The sequence below is a fragment of the Pieris rapae genome, chromosome 13 (assembly GCF_905147795.1).
Source record: "Pieris rapae chromosome 13, ilPieRapa1.1, whole genome shotgun sequence".
Classification (NCBI taxonomy): domain Eukaryota; kingdom Metazoa; phylum Arthropoda; class Insecta; order Lepidoptera; family Pieridae; genus Pieris; species Pieris rapae.
Genome location: NC_059521.1, coordinates 4,118,752 through 4,144,424, shown reverse-complemented (window position 1 = coordinate 4,144,424; position 25,673 = coordinate 4,118,752). Strand labels below are relative to the sequence as shown.

The 25,673-nt window shown below is 34.1% G+C and overlaps 2 protein-coding genes across 14 annotated transcripts in view; one reads left to right on the top strand and one right to left on the bottom strand.

Annotated features, from left to right (window-relative positions):
* LOC110993881 (microtubule-associated serine/threonine-protein kinase 3) overlaps positions 1-5,621 on the top strand; it is a 36,062-nt gene extending 30,441 nt beyond the window's left edge. For 2 of the 4 annotated variants that reach the window (XM_022260279.2, XM_022260281.2), the window contains exons 31-37: positions 231-374; positions 646-759; positions 1,040-1,270; positions 1,454-1,626; positions 1,711-2,288; positions 2,523-2,648; positions 2,739-5,621. In XM_022260279.2, coding sequence (XP_022115971.2) covers positions 231-374; positions 646-759; positions 1,040-1,270; positions 1,454-1,626; positions 1,711-2,288; positions 2,523-2,648; positions 2,739-2,870 — 1,498 coding nt within the window. In that variant the 3' untranslated portion in view covers positions 2,871-5,621. Of the gene's footprint in view, positions 1-230; positions 375-645; positions 760-1,039; positions 1,271-1,453; positions 1,627-1,710; positions 2,289-2,522; positions 2,649-2,721 lie in introns of all 4 variants that reach the window. The other 2 variants (XM_045630647.1, XM_022260282.2) reach the window with 2 other exon arrangements.
* Positions 5,622-6,081: 460 nt separating this feature from the next.
* Positions 6,082-25,673, bottom strand: part of LOC110993864 — a 40,156-nt gene continuing 20,564 nt past the window's right edge. For 3 of the 10 annotated variants that reach the window (XM_045630679.1, XM_045630680.1, XM_045630682.1), the window contains 12 exons: positions 22,315-22,432; positions 20,864-20,994; positions 18,422-18,514; positions 17,597-17,756; positions 16,443-16,548; positions 14,082-14,472; positions 13,674-13,804; positions 13,209-13,417; positions 12,903-13,028; positions 12,364-12,534; positions 10,934-11,134; positions 6,082-9,131 (listed from right to left, as the gene is read on the bottom strand). In XM_045630679.1, the coding sequence (XP_045486635.1) occupies positions 8,734-9,131; positions 10,934-11,134; positions 12,364-12,534; positions 12,903-13,028; positions 13,209-13,417; positions 13,674-13,804; positions 14,082-14,472; positions 16,443-16,548; positions 17,597-17,756; positions 18,422-18,514; positions 20,864-20,994; positions 22,315-22,432 (2,235 nt within the window). In that variant the 3' untranslated portion in view covers positions 6,082-8,733. Of the gene's footprint in view, positions 9,132-9,892; positions 10,139-10,933; positions 11,135-12,363; positions 12,535-12,902; positions 13,029-13,208; positions 13,418-13,673; positions 13,805-14,081; positions 14,473-16,442; positions 16,549-17,596; positions 17,757-18,421; positions 18,515-20,863; positions 20,995-22,314; positions 22,433-25,673 lie in introns of those variants that run through there. The other 7 variants (XM_045630681.1, XM_045630683.1, XM_045630686.1 and 4 more) reach the window with 7 other exon arrangements.

Sequence of the window (25,673 nt, the reverse complement as noted above, 5' to 3'; positions counted from 1 at the left end):
TTAACATCAGGTGAGCCTCCTGCTCGTCTGCCTCCTGTAACATAAAAAAAAAATTAGGCGACGCGGGTTGATTTAATTGCCGGTTACTATAACTCACAACTCCACCGTTTTGTCTATAAAATATATATAACTACTGGCAAGTATGAATTTTTGCATTTATGTATAGATTCGGGTACACAAACCGGCCGGTTAATATTCATACTAATAATATTTTTTGAACTATATAACAGGCCTTCATCCCTTCACGGTCTAAAACACAAGTTAGGCGCGGGTGAAGTTCGCCGTGCGTCTCTTCAGCATATGCCCCTCTCCCCTCTCGCGAGAACCCCTTCCCCTTCTCCCCAGCCTGCGCCAGCGCCGGCTTCACCCACCAGGTAACTACATATTTATATATACTAAAGTAAATAAATGTATTGATTTAAAATGTATGTATTTTAATAGAGGTTCAATATGTATGGTTTAAACTTGAAAGTGTAAATATTTTTATAAATTGCATATTTTCATAATATTGTGACTAACATCAGGACTTTTCATTTTCACTGTTCTATTTCGTTTTGATAACAATGTATATTTTAAGTTCGTATGTCGTGCCTTTGTGATTGTACCTGAGTGGGGCTTAATGTGTCGTTCATTCATACAAAATAGCCGCGGCTGCGAAGCACGCAGTCCATCGCCTCTAGCGACACGCGAATGTCGTCGCGCGTGGCCGCGTCGCGATCCAGCATCCCCGCTTTTGAGACGAGCCCTTTCGCCTGACAGGTTTGTTGTCATCTCATGTCATTTCATATTGTTTATTGTTTTTTCGAATTTCATTATCTCTTTCTGGTGTTCAAATCATCTCTTATATTTACTTGATATAAGCTGAATTATTCATCCATTTGTATATCATTTTTATGTTTCTTGTATTTTATATTTGTTTTAATTTTTTATGTTAGGTTTTTGAAAGCTTTAAACAGGTGCAATGTGAGTTGGAATTTTGAATGGCGGGATATAAACTATAACTAAAACGTGGACATTAATGTTTTATTATTTTCAATAGGTTACATCCTCGGTCAGCGGAATCTAAGTGCTCTATATCCCCACTCTGTTGTGGGGGAGTAAGCACTAGTGGAACGACCACAGTGGCGACTACCCGAAGAGGAGGAAGTTGGCGGGCACCAGCACCTGCACCTCCCACTCCTCCACCTCCAGATAAAGAAGAACCTCTCTTGCCAAGAATCGCGGAGGAGAAAGATTCTCCCACGCACCATTCTGCTAGGCTGCCTATGAGGTAGTTATCACGATTAAATTATCGTTATTGAAAACTTACCACATTAGTTTTTTAAGTTTTGATTTAATTATTGGGAACAAGGGTTAACGCGTCGGTTTCTCACTACCCTACCTACAGGATGTTGTAGTTTTATCTGCACTATTAAACATTGTGAAACTTATTAATTTTAACTTCTCAAACCAGGACGCCAGTAAAACAGAGCACGCCGAGTATCTTCACCTCATCGCCAAAAGCCAGTCAGGGCAAGTCGGTGTTCGATGCTAACACGTCATTTGCGTCCCTCTCTCTTTCTGACGAGTCATTCGTAGACTCTAGTATGGATGCTTCAACTATTGATTCATCGAGGGAAATGCCATGTAAGAAAAGTGTAGTATTTTTTAATTCAGAATTACGTCTGTAATTTTCGAAAAAATAATTAAAAACTGTTTTATTATTTTTAGTGTACCTCACGGTGACAGACAGCCGTTCAAGTACAGACACAAGTCTCACTGTGTCGGATATAAATAAGAAACTCTCCTTTACACAAGAATTGTCCAGCATTCCGGAAGTCAAAACTCGCAAAAAGTCAGATTCCAGTCTGAAAGATGAAGATTTGAAATCCAAAGAGAAAACAAAATCTAAGGATAAATCAGACTTGAAAAAACAAGACTCGATAAAAAAAGAGAAGTCAGAAACAAAGGAGTTAAAGAAACAAGACTCGATTAAGAAGATTGAGAAGCCAGAGAAAGAGAAAGCGCCAGAAGCAAAAGATGACAAGAGGGATAAAATGGAACGAAGTGGTTCGGTAAAAAGAGTTGAAACTAAACAAGAAAGGGAAAAAGAAACGAAGCAAGAAAAATTGGAAAGGCAGGAGCGAGAGAAGGAACTGAAATTAGAGAAACTAGAAAGAGAGAAAGAGTTGAAAGAAGCGAAAAAGCAAGAGAAACAAGAGAAAGCTGAGAAAAAACAAGAGCAAGCAAAGAGGTCTGAGTCCATAAAGAAGGAGTTCAGAAAACAGGAATCGGTTGAGACGATCAAGGTATTTTCATAACATCCCTTATTCATTCGTTAACTCCTGAGTTTCTTGAAATATTTATGAATAAAATGTATAACGATATTTTCCTTGTTACGGCGTTTTCTGTGTAAAAATGCACTTGAATAAAATATGACTATCAAAGTAGAATTTTTATAATAAGTTGTAATTTTAAATATACTTTGAGATTTTTTCTCTTTATACCGTGCTGTTATTATAAACATTCGTTCGTTGTTGTAGTCTCCAGATGCGGAGACAAGTGAGGGTAGAAGTAAGAGTGTGGTGAGCAAACTTCTCGGAGTCATGAGCAGAAAAAGAGACGATGAAGATCACAAAGCGAAAAAGGACAAACATGCTAAAAAGAAGGTATTAACTAGATTATTATTAATGGTTAATGTCCCGTAACATTTTGCCGTATTTTATATTGAGTGTTATGTAGTTTTAAAATAATTCCAGAATACCACGCCCCAGTCACAAATACCAATCAAACTTGATCAAAGTTCTGTCGCCGCCGACAAGGAACCAGATGAGAAAAAGATGAAAAAGGGACGGGGAAGGGCGTCAAGTTCATCATCCGGTGAGAAATGAAAGAGACAAATATATGTTTGTCAGTGGTTATTCAATCGATTCTAATTTAGAACTGAGGTTGGTCAATTTGGATATTGTAGGCGTGGTTTGTCTTTGTAAGGTTTTTATGAGAGTTTTTAAATGTTGGCAAAGAGTGGTTTTTCAATTTAATATGACACGATACTATAATACAAAACATATTTTGATAAGTCATCCTTCTAAACGTTTCGTAGAAATTTGCAAGTACATTTTAAATAAAGTATTTTTTCGTATTTTCTAAATGGAGTACAATTTTATAAACAAGCTTAAACCAGTAGATTATTTCAGGTATTTATTAGGAACTAGGAAAAAGTTTTTTAATATGAATTGGTTAAAAAATATCTGCTTTTCTGCTACTGTACTTCGTTAAGGAAATACTACAGTCAGATATCAATGAAACTTACATTTATAATAAAATTTTGTAAAACCTACTAATACTACGGCTAATGATATTTAGGAGCCTCTTGTAAACTTTATTTTTCAATTGCTTATGTAATCTAAGTATCAATTTCTACTTCATGAGAACGCAGTTACAAAATTAATGTTGTCGTGCAAGCTAATATATGGTGTAGTTCATGTTGGGTAGAGAGTGCGCCTCGTCTCAGTTGTAAGATACCTACATTCTTTGGATAACCCCATGTACCCATTAATACGAAATAATTTTGTGACATAATTTTTATAATCGCTTCTGAGAAATATAATTTCTTTTAATATTAAAGGTTTACTTAGTATCTAAAAATGCACGTAAAGAGGACTATCTAAATTGACAAAGATATAAGTCTAGAAAACGTGGTTCTTTATATGCTTTTATAGAATGAAAATATATAACAGAACTCAGGTTCTGTAATATATTTTCATTCTATAGAAGCATATAAAGAACCACGTTTTCTAGACTAATATCTTGCATGTGCTGGTTTTTAGGGAAAATTCCTTATGTATTAACTACTTTTTAAAGAATATACTAGGAACGGAATTCAATTTAAAATAATACGAAACGAGTCTTTCGCTTATCTGTCCGTTATAAATAAAGATCTCAATTTCATCTTAATTCAGGCAAATATTTTATTCAGTATTAATGTTGAGGCATATAACATTATTAAAGATGTAATTATTTTTTTGTGAACGTTTTTATCTCACTTGTACTCGTTTAGAATAGATTTAGATTTTAGATCTACTAATTGTGATAGTATTTTTAAACATTTGTTAGGTTTTTATTTTTATAGTTGAGACTTCACGTTCATTTCATACTATGTAGTTTTAAATACATATATACTATGCTTTTCTATTTCACTTTCAATTCATAATAATAGACATAAAGAATGGAATGGGATGGATTTAAAATTAGTTTTCATTTTTGTGTATTGAAATAACATCTTGAATGCCTTAAGATTCAGTTCGTAACGGTCGAGTATGCTGTCTCTTTCTCACAGTTAATATGAGAAAGAGACAATTGGTTTGTATGCCAGAAATGCTCAATTTATTCTCTGTGTCTATGCTTATAAAACACGCACATGAATTTAGTGCCATAGATTGCATATTTATTATAAAAATCAGCAGATTGTATTGCTTTCCGAATTAAGTGACGTCTTCCGAAATTGTTTTTGTTGTTCCTATTAATGTTATATTATTTCTTCAATTGAAATTTCATAAGACAGGCATAGAGAATGGAGCAATACATAGATAAATGAGGAAAGTTGTCTTTCTTTAAAAAATTAAAAGGAATTACTTGGCCTGTATTCTTCGTTCTAGAGTTACCTCTCATAGTCTGTTGAGCGGGCTTTGTTGACCACCTCTGTTGACAGGTTTTGACACATTGTTTCATTATTACTTTAAATCCTTGTGAATTGTAATAGCGTCTATTAATCTTGAGTTCTAATTTACAATGCACAAAGATTTAAAGCAATGTTGCATCAGTATTGTTTGTAAGTTATAAGATCTAGGTTGACTGAACCTAGAATACAAATACGGGCCCACTAAGGAAAATTGTTCGTATCAGGGATTTAAGTTTATGCTCGGCTAATTCTCCATGACTTTGATATAGACATTCCAAAAACTTGTTTTATTTAACTGTTCAGTGAAAATTATGTTCTAAAATACTCATTAGTTTAACGTGAAACATTTACTTCCTATGTGATGGTGAGACAGGGTTAAATTTAACTACCCTAATTATATTGTTTAAGCTTAAATTGTTACATTGTTTTGGGACCATAATTTCAAATTATTAGTAAATATAATTTGTATTTTTTATGCACATGGCTTGTTAAATGTATATGTCGAAATGGTATGAATACCACCACCCTGATGCCACCTACTAATCTAACCCGTCTGTCATATCTTACAGGTTAGCGTTGTTTTTTGGGGTCACATATAGTGGTGGTGACTTGAAAGTTTATTTTGATTTTATATTTATGTTTGTTCTAAAATATTGGTACACGCCTACATGTATTTATGTGTACATTCTGCTTATAATGTATCAATGTCAACCATTTATTAAGAACAGCTCGCTTAGTGGATCAGTGGTAGTTATTAAAAGCATGGTTAAGCTAATGTGTAGTGACGTCATATCTTCATCTCTGTGTTGTTTCCTGCCATACTTAATGCTTAATTTGTAAAATTAATTTAGTGTATAATAAATGTGATTTATCAATAACTGTCTATAGTGAATGAGGAAATATTTTCTTTAGAATATGTGTACGAATTGATACAAATACGAAATAAAGTCATTGTTCTTAATTTTTTGTTTTTGTTCCAAAATAACCATTTTTTTCTCCCCTATTATTCTTTAGAAGTTTTAAATTTTCGTTCATAGGTTAAGTTGAATTTTTAAATCCTAACAAGAACGCTTAATCATAGTTGATGATACGATGAAAGCAAACTATCAAAGAATATTATGAGAATGTTATTGGATTATTATAACATATCTTCAAATCATTAAAATGACATAGCACGTATCTCTCGGTACCCACTAAAACCCGACAAAACTCGCTCTAGACGGGACTCAGTAATAGTCTTGCCATGCGATATACCATCGTTGATCATTGGTTCTACGTGGGCATGATTTGTGATGACGCTTGCTACGGTGGAAAAGGCTCATTTTCAAGTCGCCTTTTCCACCTTCGAAAGGTAAGATTCTCTAATAATATTCACTGAACAATAATTTGGTAAGGAAGTGCTGAATTATAGAAAAAACAACCCATTTTTAAATGTTTATTAAGGTGTCCATTTTGATGTAATTTCAACAGAAAAAACAAACGCTTAGCTTCTTAGGAAAGCTATTACTTGCTATGAAAAATGTCGAGGAGGAATAGCTTGAAAAAATTTTGTGCGCAAAAAAACAATTCAATGCTTGAAATAATACTGGGCACTGAGACATAACCATTTCTCCGTAGGCGTGACACGCCGTCACAATAATTATGGTTGATTAAATTGGTTGTTACATGACTTTTCATAGGCATTATAAGGTCACGTTTACGGTCGAAGGTCAATTAGTATTGAACGCCTAAACTAAAATGAAATTTCAATGACATTTATTATTAATACAAGTAACATCAATTTCACAAATATTAATTAGTATTAACAAATTTCTTATACGATAAAATTTTTAATCTTACGGATAAAGAGAAATTTTAAATTACAAAAATTCAAAGTTGTGATTAGGTACTTATATTGTCTGTGGAACTGAAAGATATTTAGCTAGTCTATGAATAAAACAATAGGCACCTATGTTTATTATATCTACAGAAAATTACTTAAATCAATTCTAACGTTACCCTGTCTCTACGGAATTCCATAGAACGCAAAAGAATTTAATCAGTTGTCTGCTGGATCATAACAATTACTCTTTTAATTATATTCGCGTCTGAAGTCATTTTCTAATCTGGCCGCTTAAAGTCCACATCCTCATAGTCAGATTGAGATTCAAACATATCAACCGAAAGCTGTTCCGATTCTCCTGGATTCATTTGCAGATCCTCTTCATTATCGTCTCGAACGTTATGTAAACGAGTGCCAGAGGTCAAAAACTGATGATTCGATTGTTTTACAAGTATATTTAGCGGCGAACAGGAAAAGAATGGACTCGACTGTTTCATTTTGAGAAAGGCATTATTTTCTTGTTGAGCGAAGGAAGTAACGCGAATATTGGGCGAAGGGCTCTTTGGTCTTGAATAATGTTTATCGAAATGATTTTGTGACTGCGTTATGGTCGTTATAAATTCATGGATCTGTTCAATCCTTACCATACATTTGAAGCAAATTGTTTTCAGCCTGTCCGTTTTTTCGATAATAATTTTTAGATACAACAATATTTTGGCTATTATATTTGCTTTTGTACAATACGTACCGGATAAAGATACATTAAATTCGGACATGGATAAACATATCCGGCAAGGCTCTGGATAAATATCCATTGGTAACTACAAAGTTTTTCGATAAAAACACTACAGCAATATTCGTATAAATCAATTACAATCAAATAACATATTAAAGAACTATCTAAGCTGGCTTCTGGCCGTTGATTTCAATTTCCCGCCATTTCTATCAATAACATTCACAGATACAATAGACGAAGAATAATGTTGTAGATTGTTATAAAATATATCTTTTCATCCATAGATTACAAAGCTGTAGAAATAATTTGAGAAAATATATTTTGTAATTATTTCGCAAAAAATACTACGTTGGACGGCTAACAGATGCATTTAGAAAGTATACATTGCCCATTGTAATATATAAATAGTTAAAAAGTATCTACTTCGTACAAACACAAAAACTAAATGCAAGGGTTTTCTCAATTCTGAAATAATAAACAACCACAATGGAATTCACGAAACTATGATTTAGACTCTGACTTGGAAACTAAGAAATATTTTAATATGAAATTGATGGTAATGTACTATGAATGTATTTAGCCACTTCATTTGGCGTTTAAATTATCTGTCATGTATTTTCTATGGACGGAGATGTATGAATAGAAAGAAATTTCTGAGAAAGCTAAATACGTTTGTGATTGTTCACTATTTCTGTTAAGTTGAATCTGCGTAGAAATACGTAATATTCAATAATTGAATTAAATAATAATTAGACAGACACCTTTGCCGCTTGATACTATTTCGTTGCGTCATGTATTTGATGCTTTGAATATTTGCAATAGTTATGCGCTTACATGGGATTGAAGTAAATATACAAATTTAATTCGCAACTTAATAATAACTATGATTTTACAATTAATGTTGTATAAGACCAACATCCATCGTTCATCGAATCTTTTAATCGTTACCAAGAAGTTTATAACGAGACTTACTATATGATTAGATTTTTTGATAAAAATCTTAGCGTAAGAAAACAATATTTTAATGCCCTAATAAAATATCTCAGCATCCTTCTTTAATATTTTCTTTAAAACCAGAACCTATTCCAGAAAATCCCTAAATAGTTAATGTATCTCTGACAATTTTAAAGGACTTAAAAATTTGTTTTAACCCACATCACATGTAACTTTAGTTATAAACTCCTTGTTTCATAAATACGTATATTAATCTTACTATTCTACTTCGACCAGACCGTATCTACTATCACAAGCCACCACACTCCTATTTAATAGACAGTGATCATTATATAATAAATAATACAGTAATCGTTCTTATACAAGCGAAGCTATGCACCGACCTACTTTATTTTGCGATTTTATAACCATTGGAGAATAGCTCATTACTTTATTAAATGCATTGTGTGAACAACTGTATCGAATCCACATGCTGTCTCCTTCATTGACATACACATTCAGGGAGACAGAATGTCCCTCGAATTTTACGTGTTCTTGTCAATTGACGCTTCAACTGTTAGATTACACATCATCCTCCTTTTTTCCCCAGAACTTATCAAACCTGGATCGGGCACGGTCTAATACCTCAGCCGCTGTCAATCCACCCGTGCTCGATGTATCGTTTATTAGCGTTGTGTCAACCACTCCTGGCGCCACCTGAGTGGCTTCAGTAGATTTCTTGATTACTTCTTTTTCTTTAATAATTTCTTTAATAGGTGTTTCAGGTGTCAGCTGGTTGCTATTGATCCCGTTGACGCCATTCACCTTGTTTAAATCCAGAGCTTTAGTCTCATCTATGGGAGTCAAGCTAATTGGTGTAGTGGGAGTTTTATCCACGCGTTTGCTCAAACTTGTTGGCGACTCACTCTTTTTCAGCGAACGGATTGGCGACATTTGCTGATGATGGATTGGAGCGATCTCTGAAACATTGTGTTATCATAAGGTCGTGTAATCTGGTCTTTGAAAGTTTCAAATATTTGTTAAAGTTGCTTGAAACTTCCATAGCTTGACATCAACAAGCACATTTATTCTTAATCTAGCAAGGGTTAGTTAATTGGTATACATTGTTAGGTTTTCTGTTTAATCTATGGGTAATGATTTTTCGTACTTACTTTTTTAATTTAGTTTGATATTTATTTAACTATAGGTATATTCACGCTACTTTATCAAATTAATACCATTACTCAATTGATTCATGCTTAATACTGAATATTAATAAAAATCCGCCAATCGCCACCAACATTTTTTTTATAATCTACGTTTGTAAATATCATAATAGTTATTCGAAGCCAATTTGGGATATTAAAGCCAATTTACAAAAGCTATGCCGCTGGCGTTGGCACATATGGAAATTTTCATGCTTTAGATTTTAGAGATAATATATCAGAAGATCTACGTAGGAAATCCTCCCCCGACAACATCATGCAACAGATGATTCGGAAACAGCGAAGTCTAACCAAGGATCTAACCTATCGGGGTACATCCAGAGATGGACGTCTTTATTACTCGTCGTAGGATGACAGGAGCAGGCAGCATGCAGTGAATGAGATGAGAAATGTTAGAAAGGGACAGAGTGCCAAACGGTGATCGTGTACGCAAACATCGAAACACACACACACAAATGGATACATACGTGGTCGACGTCTCATCGGAGTACGGTCAAAAAATAAAAGCATCTCAGTTATTGGATTAACACAATTTAATCATGAACTATCATAAATATAAAACAGGTTATATATTATCTGTGTCGTGCGTGTGGCAGTGAGCTCTGTCTTTGAGTAAGAGTACACTGACTGACACTCATTAAAATCGATGATGATGGCTTAGGCGGTGGCTGTGGACGGCGTACCTGCCATCTTCACGGGGCCGACGTCTTCCGCCACAGAGCTACCCTTAAACTCAGAGCTAGGGCGCTTTATGTTCTCATCTGAAATATGTGAGTGGTTGTATGCCTGATGATGATCGCAACGCTACTCTCTACGTCCACAAAAAATGTTCTATCTACACGCCGTCTCTGCAGAACTTGTCGATAATCATCCTAATTAGTTATTGTCAAAAGGGTGATTTGTTGTGTCTTTGTTGTTCTGGCATCTTATCGGGTATATGTGAAAATTGGTCGGGTAACACTTTGTGTGGACAGAAAAGAAATAAAGAATGATATTAACATAATTAAAAATGTATGAAAACTAGACGAGTGAAGAAATTTTAATGAGTGGCTTCACCGATCGGTATTTGGCACATGATTATTGTGTACTTGTGTCAGTGTTGCAAGCCTACTGTACTGTGGGGTTGCTATACACACGTAAACTCAAAAACGGCTAATGTTACCATGTCTATTCCAACGTGAAATGACAGTGTGATGGCTTTCCGTTGTAAAAATTTATCACCCATACCAACGGATTAAGTTATAATCAATTGTATGAAGAGTGAAAGGGTGACGAATTTTTCAATTTCTTTAGGTGTTATCGATATAATAAGACTTAAAATTTAATTATGCCGTCTATCTACGAAGAGTATCTTATTCAAGGACCTTAGTATTAGGTGTCGGGTGTTATACTGTGCAACCATCACCGTGAAGAAGACACTCTTAAGCCAATACATTTACAATTCCATATTCGAGTGTTGCCAACTAGAAAAATTTTGACATATCTGGCGCATTACAAAATTTTGACAGACTAACTTAGTTTGAATGTGACAGTCAACTTGCTCATGAGTGACTCACCGCTTTTGACATTCTGTGTCACAGTGAATGTCTTGCCAGTGTCAAGTGGCACAGTCCAGTTGACAGGATCAGGGGAGCGCATGTTCATCTGTTCAGGGGACTTGACACGGGTGGGCTCCGGGGGCGATTTAACCACTGGGGAGTCGTCGAAGAAGTGGTCCTTAGCGACAGATGCACTGCGGTGAGCCTGGATATCGTCTTCTGAAAATATGTCAAATTGATTGATATATTAAATGAGATTTATTTATAAAATTGAAATGTGATAAACCATTGGAAATATCACTGCTAAAATAATAGAAATAATGCTGCTGCTGAAATAATAGAAATAATGTTCATTAATGACTGAGGATATTATCATTTATATACATAAAATATATCACTAATTATAGTTAGTAATTACATATAATATTGGTGAAACAATGCTAGAAATCACAACATCAATATTCTACTGAAACACTGAAGCCTTTATTCCAACATATACTTTATTATTTGTATATCCAGTGCTTAACAGTATGGAAACTGTACTTAATATTTGTACACAATTTGGAATAGGGGCCGAAATAAATGATTTACCTAAAAACACACAACACATCTAATGCTCACAAACAAGAAATTAGGAAAACACATACGTCAAGGACAATGAAAATTAACTTCTATTTAATAGAGGGATGTATATTAATTTAACCTACATTTTAGACTATTTAATTTAAAATACAACAAACATTCCTATAACAACTACTAAACACACATAAAAAACATGCCCAATTCACACTAAAACCAGATGGCAGGACAAGGGGAAGTGATCATTTAAAAACGTACAAAAATTGTTTATCGTTAGTGAAGTGCAGTGTTTCACACCGGACAATACGAACATAAAACTCCATTCAGGCTGGTGCCAATGCGCGCAGTGACTATGTTGCGTAGACGCACTGACAAATTTTGCCTAAAAGCGCGAATCACAGAAGCTTATTATACTACTTTTCTATCGCGTTTAAGCCTCAGACGCCACCACACTTTAGTATGTTTATAGTATAATGAATACAAATATTTGTTTTTTGTTGCTTTAAGATTTTAAGATTTACTATACAACCAAATTTTGTTTCTACTTATTACTAAAATTTATTTAATAAATATATGGCATGGCGTTTATCTTTTTATATGCATAAACAATATGATATTACAATTTTTCTGTTAATAATTACCGCGTAAAAACTTTATGTATATTAAAAAATCATACCTTTTAAGGTTTTTTTTGAAGAAAATGTGGACCCAGTCTATTAATAAAAATATTGTATTTACAAAAATTAAAGTGACATTTCTGGAAACACTGAAAAACTTCAGTGAAGTGGCAAATTAGAGTTGAAAAAGCCGGATTGTTCGCCAAAATAAAAGACAGAGCGCCGACGCAACCGTCACAATTTCTTACGCACCCAATTTTATCCCCACTTTAGAGACGCTGCGACTCCTTTTGTTCTGCTCTAGGGCATTGGCTTCCACTGTCCCATTCGTTCCAGGCCCAGATTTTGGAGGCGCGGAAGGCGACCTTCCGCCTCTCGACGATGACCTAACTCTATTACTACTGCCCCTACTTAACGGCAAACCTACAGAACAATTAGCATACTAGAGTTTTATCTAAGTTCGGGACAGGCATCAGGCAGGAAACACAAAATACGTATTCGGATTACAGCGAGAACTATGTTATGGAATCTAGGAAGAAAAACGATGTTACTTTGATGTACACGATTAAAAAAAATGTTAATAAAATGATCATAAAATAGATCAGATGCGAATGAATTGTAAAATACTAAGAAGAACATCACTGAAAGTCAGAACATTACAAAGCAAACAACGAGCTTTGAGGGTTTCGTTTCCAAATAAGTCAAACCTTATAAATAAGACATATATTCTAGAAGAAAACAAATTAAAATCATTTAATAGAAATGCGTCAAGCATATATAGAAAAACTAACCGGTAGGCTTGGCAGGTCGAGGATGTGCCTCGTGTCCATTGGGCAGATGTCTTGTAGTAACGGGTGCCGGGTCAGCCGAGCGAGGCCGCCGCCTTGGAGATCGGTAGGCTCCTTCAGTTTTAACTCCTATCCAATGAATGCAATATCAAGTACAAGCTAGTCAAATAGTAGTATCAGGCAACAATTTCGGCGTTTGTGCCTACCAATCTGAATTGCTTTTTGACACTTGCGTTAGGAATCTTAGGCTTATTGTTGTTCGTTAACAAGTACTCTTTATTTAAATTAGGTAAATGAGAAACATTTCACCTTCTTGGGCCGCGCCTTCATCGAAGCTATGGCCTTGAAGCTTCTTCCTTTGCTTCTGTGGCGATGTCTTATGCGGCGAACGCTCCAATGCTTTAGTCTCTTGAAGCTTGGCGTGTATGGACTGGTGCGGTGCAGAGCGGAACGACCTGAACTTCTTTGGAGAATGGCTCTTGGAATCCTTGCCATCCTTTTCATCACGAGGCAAAGCCCTGCAAAATTTAAATGTTCATAAGAAAGAAAAACATCTAAAGAGCTTATGCTAATAGCATTCCTACAGCTGAGCTTTAATAAGATAGCCATCAACTAAGCCAGTAGGTTGCAACAGCTATTGGCTAGTGTGGGGGCTTGATTCCAGCAAAGACGGCGGTAAAAGATTACGAAATCATATCGCTATGATTATACTTTCCTAAAAGCTTGGTCCTTCAAGCCGGATTGTGCGTGTCAAATAACTAGTGCATCACTTACTTGTGATTAGTGGAAGCGAGTGATAGCGCTGAGAGGGAGGACCGGCGAGATACTTGGTACCAGAGCTCGATCTGCTTATTGTAAAGCTGTGTGATGTGCTCTGGAGCCAGCTCGGTTCCCCAGCCGCGGTACTGTCAAACAACTTTGTATGAAAGCATGATCATTATATCACGTCTCAAATACTATTTGATCTGTGGTATAATTTACATAGTCTATGATGTGATTGAATTGTATTTAGTTACTCAATTTTCAGATATGAGAACTTCAATCCCTATTTCAGAAAATAAATAACTGTGCTTTAGAGAGGCATCGTAACGACGGCGTTCAAGTAGGTTGGAACGTATAATTATTTTTTTTCGTTGTAGATGTAGGCAGATCTAAAAGAAGAGTCTAAGAAGAGGCGCAGACCTTGTACTCGCCGGCACGCTTGCGCAAGTCCATCACCTCGCGGTACCAGGAGTCTCCCTGCGGCAGCCCGAGTGGCTGCAGGCCGGCAGCGCGCAGCGTGCTCTCGCTGTCCTCTCCGGCAGCCTTAGAGGCGCCGGCGGCTTTGGCCCCCACCCCCCGGACCCCACTAGCCCCACCCCCCTCGCTCTCGCCCACCAACCTCTCGCTCGCCTCCTCATTCGACTTCCCTTTACCCCTGCATTTCGTAAATGTCCCTTTAGACGCCTCGTACACGTATTGAGAGAACGGTCTAAATTTCTTTTTGTACTCGCTTTTGTAACGTTTCCTATCTTTGGAACGATCCTCTCCATTGTATATGAGGGCCGATAGCGCGCTACGGAACGTCGATTTTCTGCAAAATTTGATTTCAAGTCAGACGCTTGGACGTGACGATGAGATGCGCAAAAGAAACAGCTCGCGCCGAGCCGGGTTAGTAAGGTCATGCTCAAATAATTGTCAAGCACGCAATGTGGTAGGATATTAGTCGTCGAAAAATCTAGAAGGAGCCGCGGACGGTAGTGTTTACTGTAAGGTTAGGTGATACAACGACATACAATCTAACAAACAATTTTGATAACGTTCACATTGATAAAAGTGCAGGTCACATCGATATTGTAAAAGTATCTATTAGCAGACATTCCGGACTATCTGATCTAGAACTACTCGGCCTTATACCGCCACCGTGAGAAGATTTAGATAAAAGCAAATATCAAAAATGAAATTTAGACTTGTTCTGCGTTACCCAGTAGACACGAAACGGAGAGATAGGGCAGAACAGCTATAGAAGAAACCTTTACTGATATAAATAACGTTAAAACTTGATTATACGAGCAATTTGTCAATTTAACTTCCTAAAAGCCTTTTTATATTGAGTCATATCGCATAATATGTACTTTATTTCAATTGAAATATTGTTATAACTTTTCTAAATAGAACTTTTCATACAATATTTTAACAATGGTAGGTCGTGTGTATTGTGTACTTTGTATTTTACGGAATACTAATGGCCTTGGCCCAAATGACTTTTTAAATTCAAACAATATGTTTCTACGAAATAAATCGCCATACTATCAAGAATTTCAATCTAGGAAAATTGTATAAAAAATGGAAGTTAAAACCGCCTTTCATAACTAATAGATACAGAATATGTTTAGCTTTGTGACAAGGCGTTCTTATATTTAAAACTATTTTTATCCAACTCTCAAATCTTAACGAATATGAACATTTATATTACAATTAATTTACTAAGGTACTTTTACTTACATTTATATTACAATAATTTAATGTACGTATTGCATTTCAGTAAAAGTTTCTTCTATTGGTTAGTACACAAAACTAGACATTAAGCATAGCAGTGACGATTTCTGAAACCTGAAAAATATTCGAGATAAAAGACTTGTTAACAGTTATTATAAAGTATATACAATATATATTCACGCCCGGAGTAAATAATATAATATATATACGTGACTATTTTTGTGTAGAGTTGAAAGTGTTTCTTGTGCTATTATGGATTGCGCTGCGGAAGCTGCTTAGCCAGAAGCAAAGCATTAGTGAGAATAATTTTGTTTATTGACAGAGAAGTAGAAATCGCCCGGCTTCGCGCGAATATCCAATCATAATAAAATTATTGTCGTTATGAAATTTGTGCGTGGTTTATTGGAGACAAGCCCACAGAATAGCGATTATTAATAATTATAGACTGTTTCTTAAATACAAGTTATTTGATTGGTGATAAAGCATGCATATTTGAAAAATCTATAAAATACAAGCTTCAATGAGTTAGTGGACAAGCTGAGCTAAAATTCAGAATCTAGATATGTACATTATATACAAAACAGTTTTTTTTATTGTAGTGTTTAAAGAAATATGTTAAATTAAATAATTATGTACATTTATAAATAGATTCTGGGTGATTAGCCACTGTCAACAATATCTACAAAGTTTAAAGAGTTATAATGAAATTGGCATATTGCTCATCTTTCCTTTATTAGAATTTTCATATAAAATACAGAATTTTATTTCTAAAGAACAAATTTTAATAAAGCAAAGATTTAATTATACATTGCAGCTAACGGATGGAAAACCAACGTATCAGATGAAATGGCGATTTCTTGTTATATTGGTGGAACTAAGTGAAATCGACATCGCCAAGGAAATCGCGGAGTTGGCAGGCCTCTCAAACAGTATACAGTTTGAAAGTTTTTGGGCTATTGTAGATGTAAGATTGAGAAAAAAATACTTCATATCGAGTCGAGAATCAAGTTTGAAGACCTACGTTGGGTTTCCATAGCTAGGTACCAGTTCTATACCATCACATACCTCTGTACGGCGGGCTTCTGCCCGTTCCACAAATAGTCTTCGATGTATCTCTTGTGGTCGTCCTCACCATCCACGTGGTTCATTAGTGGCTGTGCTTCAACTGAACCTGGAATTATTGGTTAATTTATGATTAACTAAATTACTAATAATCTATTAAAAAAAATTATTCATAACAGAAATATATAAGAAAAGTTTTGCCCACACTAGTTCCGTGTTGTGTCCCCAACAATTTGTTTCGAAAAAAAAATAGTCTCAAAATTCGTATTAAACCTCAGTATGCATGAATATATAATTATATTGTATTTAAACACTGAATAAAATGGCTGGGTAGTTATAAGCTTGCGGTGTATTGTGTTAGTTTTTGGAACTTTAAAGTCTTGCCAAAATGTAGTAAGGCCTTTCCGAAATCGAAATACAATAATTGTAAGAATAATTTGACAAAAGTTATGATGTGAAAAAAAAGTTTCTTAAGACCATCTACGGTCTGGAATAATAACGACTGATCTTCTGAATCAGGTCAAAAAATACTAAACAAATTAATTTTTGGTATAGATGCAAAAGGAGAAATCTACAAATGCATGAAAACAAATAGCCTAGAGCATCTACTATTACGAGGATATACACCATAGAGTAAACATCACTATTAAGGCTTATTTATTATCATATTATTTAAAACTTAATCAGCGTATTAACGAATGAAAGAATGCTAATATTAAATGACTGCCGCTGTAATTGAAACAATTATTTCGTAAACAGATCAAATTTCTGCAATTTGATATAATTCAGGCGTCAAATTGAGCAACGAATTTCAATTTGAATAATAAAGTTTTGGAGTGACAAGCACAAGTTATTAACAATGCAAATACTTGGAATGTTGTTACGCTCAAAACTACGTACCTTCACTTCGTAGCATTTAATGAAACTTAATATATACTGTACAGTGTGTGTGGTGTGTGTCTCATGTGTATATTTTTATATGTATAAAGTAACTGTTAATTTGAACTTGCATACGCTGAATTTATTGCTAAAGAAAACCTTTAGAATTCGCGATTCCATTTAAAACAAAACTTTATAGTATATATACCAGGCAATTAGCATAAATACAGGCATAGATGTAGATAAGAAACCATGGGTGCGCTTCGAAATTATCTTACCTTCGGCCGCGGCAGCCTTCTTCAGCGCTCCCATAGAGATGCTCTTCCTTGGTGCATCAGTGGTGTCTTTAGGCCATGCAAACTGGTTGCGATACTCCGTGCTCACGTTTACCGGTTCTGGTTCTTTTGCCGCTAACACTTCGCCTAAGGCTGTGGTTGCCTGAGAATCACCATGTAAGCGGGAAGATAATTAAAAATTATGTCATTTTTATAAATGTCTTCAATATAATTTTTTGTACTTCTTCTTCCAGATTCCAGATTCACCTTGAACACAGGTTGACGTGACCTTATAATATCTAATATATAAAATTCTTGTGTCACGGGGTTAGTAACCGAACTCCTCCGAAACGGCTCAACCGATTCTCATGAAATTTTGTGTAGGTAAATTGGGTAGGTCTGAGAATCGAACAACATCTATTTCCATCCCCCTAAATGTTAAGGATGGTCCACCCCTACATTTTTTATTTATTTTTTAGAGAAAATTTTTTGTTTTTATTTTTTTACGATACACCATACAAAAATACATGTAACCCTAAATTTTCCCCCCTCTACAATTATCCTTTATGTTTTTTTTTGTGAATTATAAACTTTAATTTTTTGGCACAAAAACATGGCAAAAAAACGCTTGCCGGGTCAGCTAGTAATATTATAAGATTTATACGCCTAGGCTAGACAAATCGTCGAATAAAAGTTGTATCGAATTTTTTTTGTTTCATTTTATTTTCCGCCACGCAAAGCACTCCTGGCTAAGTGACGTGCCAATGTTATCATCATTCTTACTGATGATAATTTGATGTAAAAGTAGATGAAAGTAAGTTATTTCACCTTAGGTTCGACAGTGTCAGTCCATCGCGGCTGGCGTGGTCCCTCAGATTTACTACGCCGACCGGCGCGTTCCGAGTCATTCCTCTGTGCGCTCTGTAAATTGTAAATGTAAATTATATTCATTTAAGTTATAATACAGATTATATTATGAAATTGTATATAAGAAGCGTTGGTTAAAGAAGTTTATTGTCATTAAAAACAACATGTCACATGAGAAAAAAAAACGTAAAATATATCAATCACGCCATCGTGTTAATCTCATTAGAGTTCATCTAACAAAAAACTTCACGGACGTATTCGAAACTGGTCTGCTGATACTATTTCCCGAATCTTAGGAGGTAAGCTGTTGTATAGTAAATGCTTTAATTTACATTTTAATTAAAAGTACCTTTTTCTGACAATTATTACACTAATTTTTATTTGCAAAAGAAAAATTGCTACATTATTTAAAGTATTTGCAAATTACGAATTATTTCCAACTATTAAAAAAATATCTCTATGTTTTAGACGTTATTACGTCTATTTTTAAATGTAATCACGACATATCCAATCCCTTAGGAGAACACGCCTGCCTATAAAGCCAGCATACATATGTATTTTTTTAATAAACGTGTCATAAACTAGATAATGTCTGTCTCCTTGACCTAACACGCACTCGACCGCTTTTCTTACAATCTTCGATCAATGCAGAGCTTACGCAGTTCATTTTCTCTATATAGCCTTAGTGCTGTGAATCATCTCATATTACTAAAAATTATAATAATGTAATACTAGTAATGCCATCTATGTGTCAGCTTAAGAACTAATATGCGTTTGAGAAAACGTTGAACGTACGATACGTAATATTTTGGTATTAATAATAAATTTGTATAAAAAATGTATGTCTTTATTAGGAAAATTGTTTATAAATGTATTCCTTATATAAGCTGTTAAAAAACAAGTTTTTATAGTCAACTGAAAATCAATAAATGTGGAAATGTATGTCACATGAACAGGTGTGTTACAAATACTTTTAAAGTATCACTTTCATTGAAATCAACGCATGTATATTGTAGTTTTTGATTTCCGTAACGCAATTTCTAGGCTGAACATAAATCAGAAACGGCTCAAGATAAGATCTAGCTATAAACCGTATTGGAAAAACTTTTACAACTCACCAATAAAAATACAGCTAGAAATTCTCTGTCCAATTCAGCAAGGGTTTGCGTCATGAACTATATATTCTAGCGATAAAAGTTTTCTCTATCTATGTAATATGGTAGGTTTTAGTATGGTGGTTAAGTTTTTGAGCAACTACATTAAAACAAAACTGAGTCTTTACGAAAGGGAAAACAAATTACTTAGCTATTTCTATACCATGTCTAAACTAAAACATTTGTTTGTTTCATCGGTAAAATGGCCAGCTATTAGTGCCTGACACTTTTAGCTGATTTTTGAGCCTATGACGGTTTTCTCCTGTGCCGTACAAACAATATTGATTTATTATATAAAAAAAAATTCTTATACATAAATATATAATCTATTTGATGCCTAGCCACTAAACTCACTCAGTTCAATCCAAGTTAAAAACTTTGGAAATAAACGGCCCTTCTTCAGAACTCCTGCACAACCATACTTTGTTCTATCCTAGACGTTTGTAATTTATTATACATTTTAAAACGTAGTATATTAATTAAAATGTTTGTTAATTTGTTATAGCTTTATGAAAATTACACAAAGTTTCGATCTTGTCAGTAAAATTAGGTTGATTCAGGATAATTTTGATAATGATGTAACAATGCGTATACGGCAATTTATTTATATATTTATTTATTTATTAACACTTTGTTGCATTACATAAACGGAAAATATTAAACATAATTTAATGACAAGCAACTGGCGGCCTTATCGCTTTAGAGCGATTTCTTCCAGACAACCACTGTTAGTAAAGGAAAAAACCACTATGAGAATATTAGATAAGGTAGGCAAGAAGTGCAAAAATAAAAAAGGGGAAAAAAAACATACTTAACAGAAACAAAAAGAAATAAAAATAAACTAAACTGATACAAGTTACATAAAACAAAACAAAAAGTAAACAGTGCACATGAATCATGACAATCTAATTCAAGATCGGTCTCACGTCAGTTAGTAGTTAGTGATATGACATGGACAGGTAATGTTTATAAAGCAGGAATTTAAAGGAAGATAGGAATTTACGTCGATTAAGCAATTTTTGCAAGAGTAGCTGCTACCTGCTGCTTAGGCATTTCGGTGGGATTTTTTTAATAGATTCATGATAACGTTTTGCTACTTAACTCGAAATCAACGCGTATTGAAAAAGTAGACAGTAATTTTACAGATATGAAGTATTTAGAGTTTTTGAATTTTTTTTTATAATAGATGGGTATATACTTCACATAAACAAACATACACATACACCGCATTTCTTTGTGTAATACTTACTCGGGCGCGGTCTAAGGTGGCGTTCTGCTGTGGTCTGATCTCATCAGAAGGCGCCGGATCAAAGAACTCATTGGTTTTGTACGCGACCCCTGGATACTTTTTACGACGTGGCAGTGCTGGTTCGATTACGCCTGTGAACAAAAAAGCATATTGATACTCTATTTTTACGATAATACGCTTGTCTTATTCATAGAACAAATTTTGAGATTGAATAAATAAAAAAAAACAATCTAGGTATATAATATTACAGCTCCATATAGCTTCGCTGTTTTTGTAAAAGCAGTTAGAGCCTCAAAACTGCACTTCTCTGTGAAAGGAATAACAAAATCCGCCGACAAAGATATTACGATGATAAAAGGTCTCGCTTGGTAGCCTTAGTTCGCAACTAAAGCATATACAAACAAAAACATCTTAGAACAATGTAATTGATCCGCCCCTTAGCTTAAGGCCGCGGCCTTGTTGTCAAGCGTGGCGAAAAGTGATCTATTACTAGCTTAGATTGCAAATTCGTAGAGACTTAACTAAGACTATTTAAGTATTAAATATTACACAAAACAAATAATTTATTGAGAGAACATAAGGGAGACAGAGTTACACGTAGAGAGAGTATTATGCATTTTCGTAATTATAATATCCCACATTTCTTACACACACCCCATTTCTTGGCCATATTGAGTCTAGACTAGTGGGGACATTGGTAATGACTGGTTTGGATTTGATTGTAAAGAGCTGTCCGAAATGTAAAGAATATTTGGAATTTGAATATATTTTCTTTAAATATATGCTTTGAAAATTCACTGTGTACTAGTAAATTCTTCCTAAAACCTCATTTAAGTTTCTTTAGTGAAAAATAGGGGAAACTCTTAGTAGACTATATTATTTCGGCATATATATTTGAAATTTCAAATTAAATTTTATGCGTAAGAAGTCGCATTAGGTACTATTACTATTATAAAAGGGTATAAGTTCAATAAGAATCATTAATCGCTTTCTTTGGGTATCAGTCCGAAGTCCATTACTTAGTTTAGTAGGTCTTCTATTTTAAGAAAAGTCGAAAACAAGAGAGTTCGTTACGTGTTTTGTTTTCTGAAAAGGTTTTGTAGAGAGTAGAATGGTTTTGTTAAGCTATTTTTAGTTGGGAAATGGTTATTGTCTAACATTAATGAGAGGCTTTTAGTTTGTAGAAACATGGCGGAATAAACATTTTGCCAACCAAATATTTCTTGGTTTCTTTGGAGTGTGCAAGACACATTCTGAAATAGATAAATAAATATGATGGGGTAAGAAGACACTGCAAGGGTAATGTAAACCATACGACATCTTTATGTATATTTATAAATGTACGGTGACGAATGTACGATTTCCATGGAATTTTTGTGTGTCGATGTCAATGTGTTGCACATTGTAGGTACACACACTGTAGTAAAGTGTAATTAAAAATCCCGCATTACCTCTGGCTATGGGCAGTGCGGAGGGCGGCGCGGGCGCTGGCTGCTTGACCACGCCGGACTGCTGCTGTTGCTCCTTGTACTCGTGCCATCTGTACGTGCTGCGGTACTCCGAGTGCAGCTGCAAAGAAATCCATGTATAATCCTCAATCAAAAATATTTTGAAATCCTCTTTCGTTAGGAACACATTTAATGTTTGCGAAACGGTCTTTGTTTCGGTAATAAACTAAAATTTACGAAAAATAAGCCCGTTTTTTTTTTAATGTTTTTTCTGTTGTACCCAAGAACAGCTCGCAATTTCATGGTATCGGATCTGACTTCACATTTAGGTAAACGTCAAACATGTCTACGTTCAGCAGCGAAGAAAGAAAACCAAACATTGCTTATTTCGTAAGATATAAGTGAATTTCAAAGTTTATGTTGTGGTACTGCAAAAATACAACGATAACAACACCAAACAAGAAACTTATGACGTGAATAAATAATATAATTTTAACAAAAAGCTAATTTACTTAGTTTACATTTGTTTTGTTTTTCGTTAATATTCTTTTTCTCAATATCAATTGTTTACTTTTTTCCCGGTTGCCAAATGATATGGCAATGTATATTTACCATCTAGGTATATATTACTATGATAAGAACGTTTCTATAAGTCACGAATAAATATGCGCCTAAAAGAAAGAAAACCATATCCTTTGTTTAGATCGTACATTCTAAGTGCTACCTGTGTCTAGAATACAGATTTGTTTGAAATGAAACTTCAAGTCAAATAAGACATTCCAAAATTAAAATTCTACTTGAAATGTTTCGTTACTTCTATACTACGCAACGTTATGATTAATATTTAACATTTATTATAATTTTTGCATTTGAATTCAATTTGATTAAAGTCGCATTGATTCTCGATTACAATTTAGCGATTTTATAAGGCAAGCAGGAAAGAAGCTTTTTCATCTGCTTCATTGATCTGCAGGCCAGTAGGTACGCGATTACTAAGACCAATCGTTTTAGTTTTCGTTCGAACAAGACCTCTAAAAAGTAGTTACCTACTACGTTTTTAGCAATCTTGCGATCCAGCAAAAATTCTTCTGAAGCCATGGGTATATATGTAATATACCTAGGCAACGATTCCGATGAAAAGCATTCCACTTTAATTTGTTAGGTTTTATGAACTTATATTTAATATATAATTGTTATTGAAAAATATTATATTATTTCATTACATATATATTTTATGTAGTAGGTATTTATTTATTAAAGTAGCCAACAGCATATTTCATACAGATATATATTATACATGGATCCCACTTTAAGTCGGTCATTAAACTTATCCATAAGATTTATTTCAATTTAAACACTTTAACCATAAAATTGGAATCTTTTGGCAACACGAAGTTTCCGACCTACTTCCCATGGTTATGCAATCTGGGGTCATTGTATTACAAAATGCTGTGTGTGCAGTTTTATATCGTATTGTCTTAGGTATTTGGCTGAATTTATAAGTTTACATTTTGTTAAGTGTAATACAAATTGTAACTGTTAAATGTAAATTCATTAACACTGAATATTACAAAGAGGAAATATTTGCATTTTAGTATGTGTATTTATATTTACTGTTATTAACTTTAAAAAAGCAAATGTGTAGCCTGGACAGGCCGATTAAGTAGTAAAAATGCTTTCTCATTTGTGTTAGACAACTGTTTCTACATTTGGTTTAGATAAAACGCGAATAAATAGACACCGTTAGTTAGTTAGTTTTGTGTTTGAGTATATTATAAAAAATGCGTGTAACGATGAGGAAAACCTTTTTTTTATTTGAATTAGAAAATCTATTTATAAATAGCACCATTTAAGTATTTTTCTTGATTTTTCGATAATATTTTTTAACCATGTGTTAGATGATGTGGACGACTGTTATTCAATTATTTAAAACACAAATAAATGAATGTTATCAGGTTTATATAGGGTCAATCAAAAAATAGAAAAACTATTAATTAAATAGCTACAGTTTGTTTTTGTTTTTCGTATATAAATGTGTAATGTAATGTGTTATGTGTGGCAGACCGCTTATTAATTTTGTACAAACCAGTTAAAAAATACTTTATTCTGTTAATACCTCAACCATAGATTCGATAAGTAACTTAGTGCAAATTTTGGTTGTTTTGAAATGCGACAACGACGTCCAATCTGATATGTGAAATCTAATCTCACTAATATTTTGATGAAATATATCGTATCGACGAGACATTATATAAATGCGTAGGTTATTATTATTTGTTCTTAGTCTATACTTCCTAAGTAAATGTGTACCACAGATATTGGTAATAGAAAATATTTCAGTATGTATGCAAACAAGGTAGTTATAGTAAAAATGACAATAATTCTTAATATCTGTTACTTCTTGAGAGCCAAGTATCTAAGCTCGCAGCAAAGGATGCTAACACTATAGTTCTAATTTCGGGAAACCATTTTACCAGTTACCAAAATCTATATTAAAAATAATTAATGAAAGAGAAATAAATTCTCAGACATGTGTGGCACATATGAGGCACCATAATTTTTCTGATTCAATAGATTGGTGAAAGTTGTTAGTTTCAATCAAAAGGTAATCAGTCACATGCGGTTTATTTAATTTTTTAATACGTAATAATGACATGAATAGTTTCTTCTATTGTTGACAACGGTCTCTAAGTTTCCGTTAACATTTCCAAGCTATCCTGTTTTCCACCTGAAAAGTTCAATGCAGAAGACGTTGATAACTTAATCATCTCAGAATCTTTCAAACGTTTATGAATAAATAGACCAGGTTAGAAGCCTTTAAAAATAATAAAAAGTGAAAAAAAAATAATAGTAAGATGAAACCCATTAGAAAAGGAGGGGAATATTATAAAAATGAAAGGAAAAATAATTTACGGGCGATCTGAAGTCGGGAAGTGGATGGGGGTGAGGGAGGAAGGGTAAAAAACGGTAAACGTTCATTACTTGATATAGGTAGTAATTATGCTAATAGGAACAGTAATTCCTTAATGCCCAAACGAAACGTTCTTAATATGGTCTAATTAGCAAAGTGGATTTTATATTGCAAAAAATAGAATTAGGAACAGACTTTCAAGGGTATATCAAATAATCCTAATCCTCTTAGCCGTTTCGTGTTGCTAGATATACTTATAAAAATTCTGTGAAAGTAATATTACTAATATAATAATATGTAGGTTTAATTCGCCATCTATGCCTGATCTTCGATTGTAGAGATTTTTCTTACAATGTTTTCTTTTACCGTATGAGTAAACATTCAGTAATAGTTGAAGTAGGATTTGGATCCGAACTTTCAGGACGAGGGTTTCTGGGTACTGAGCGTACGG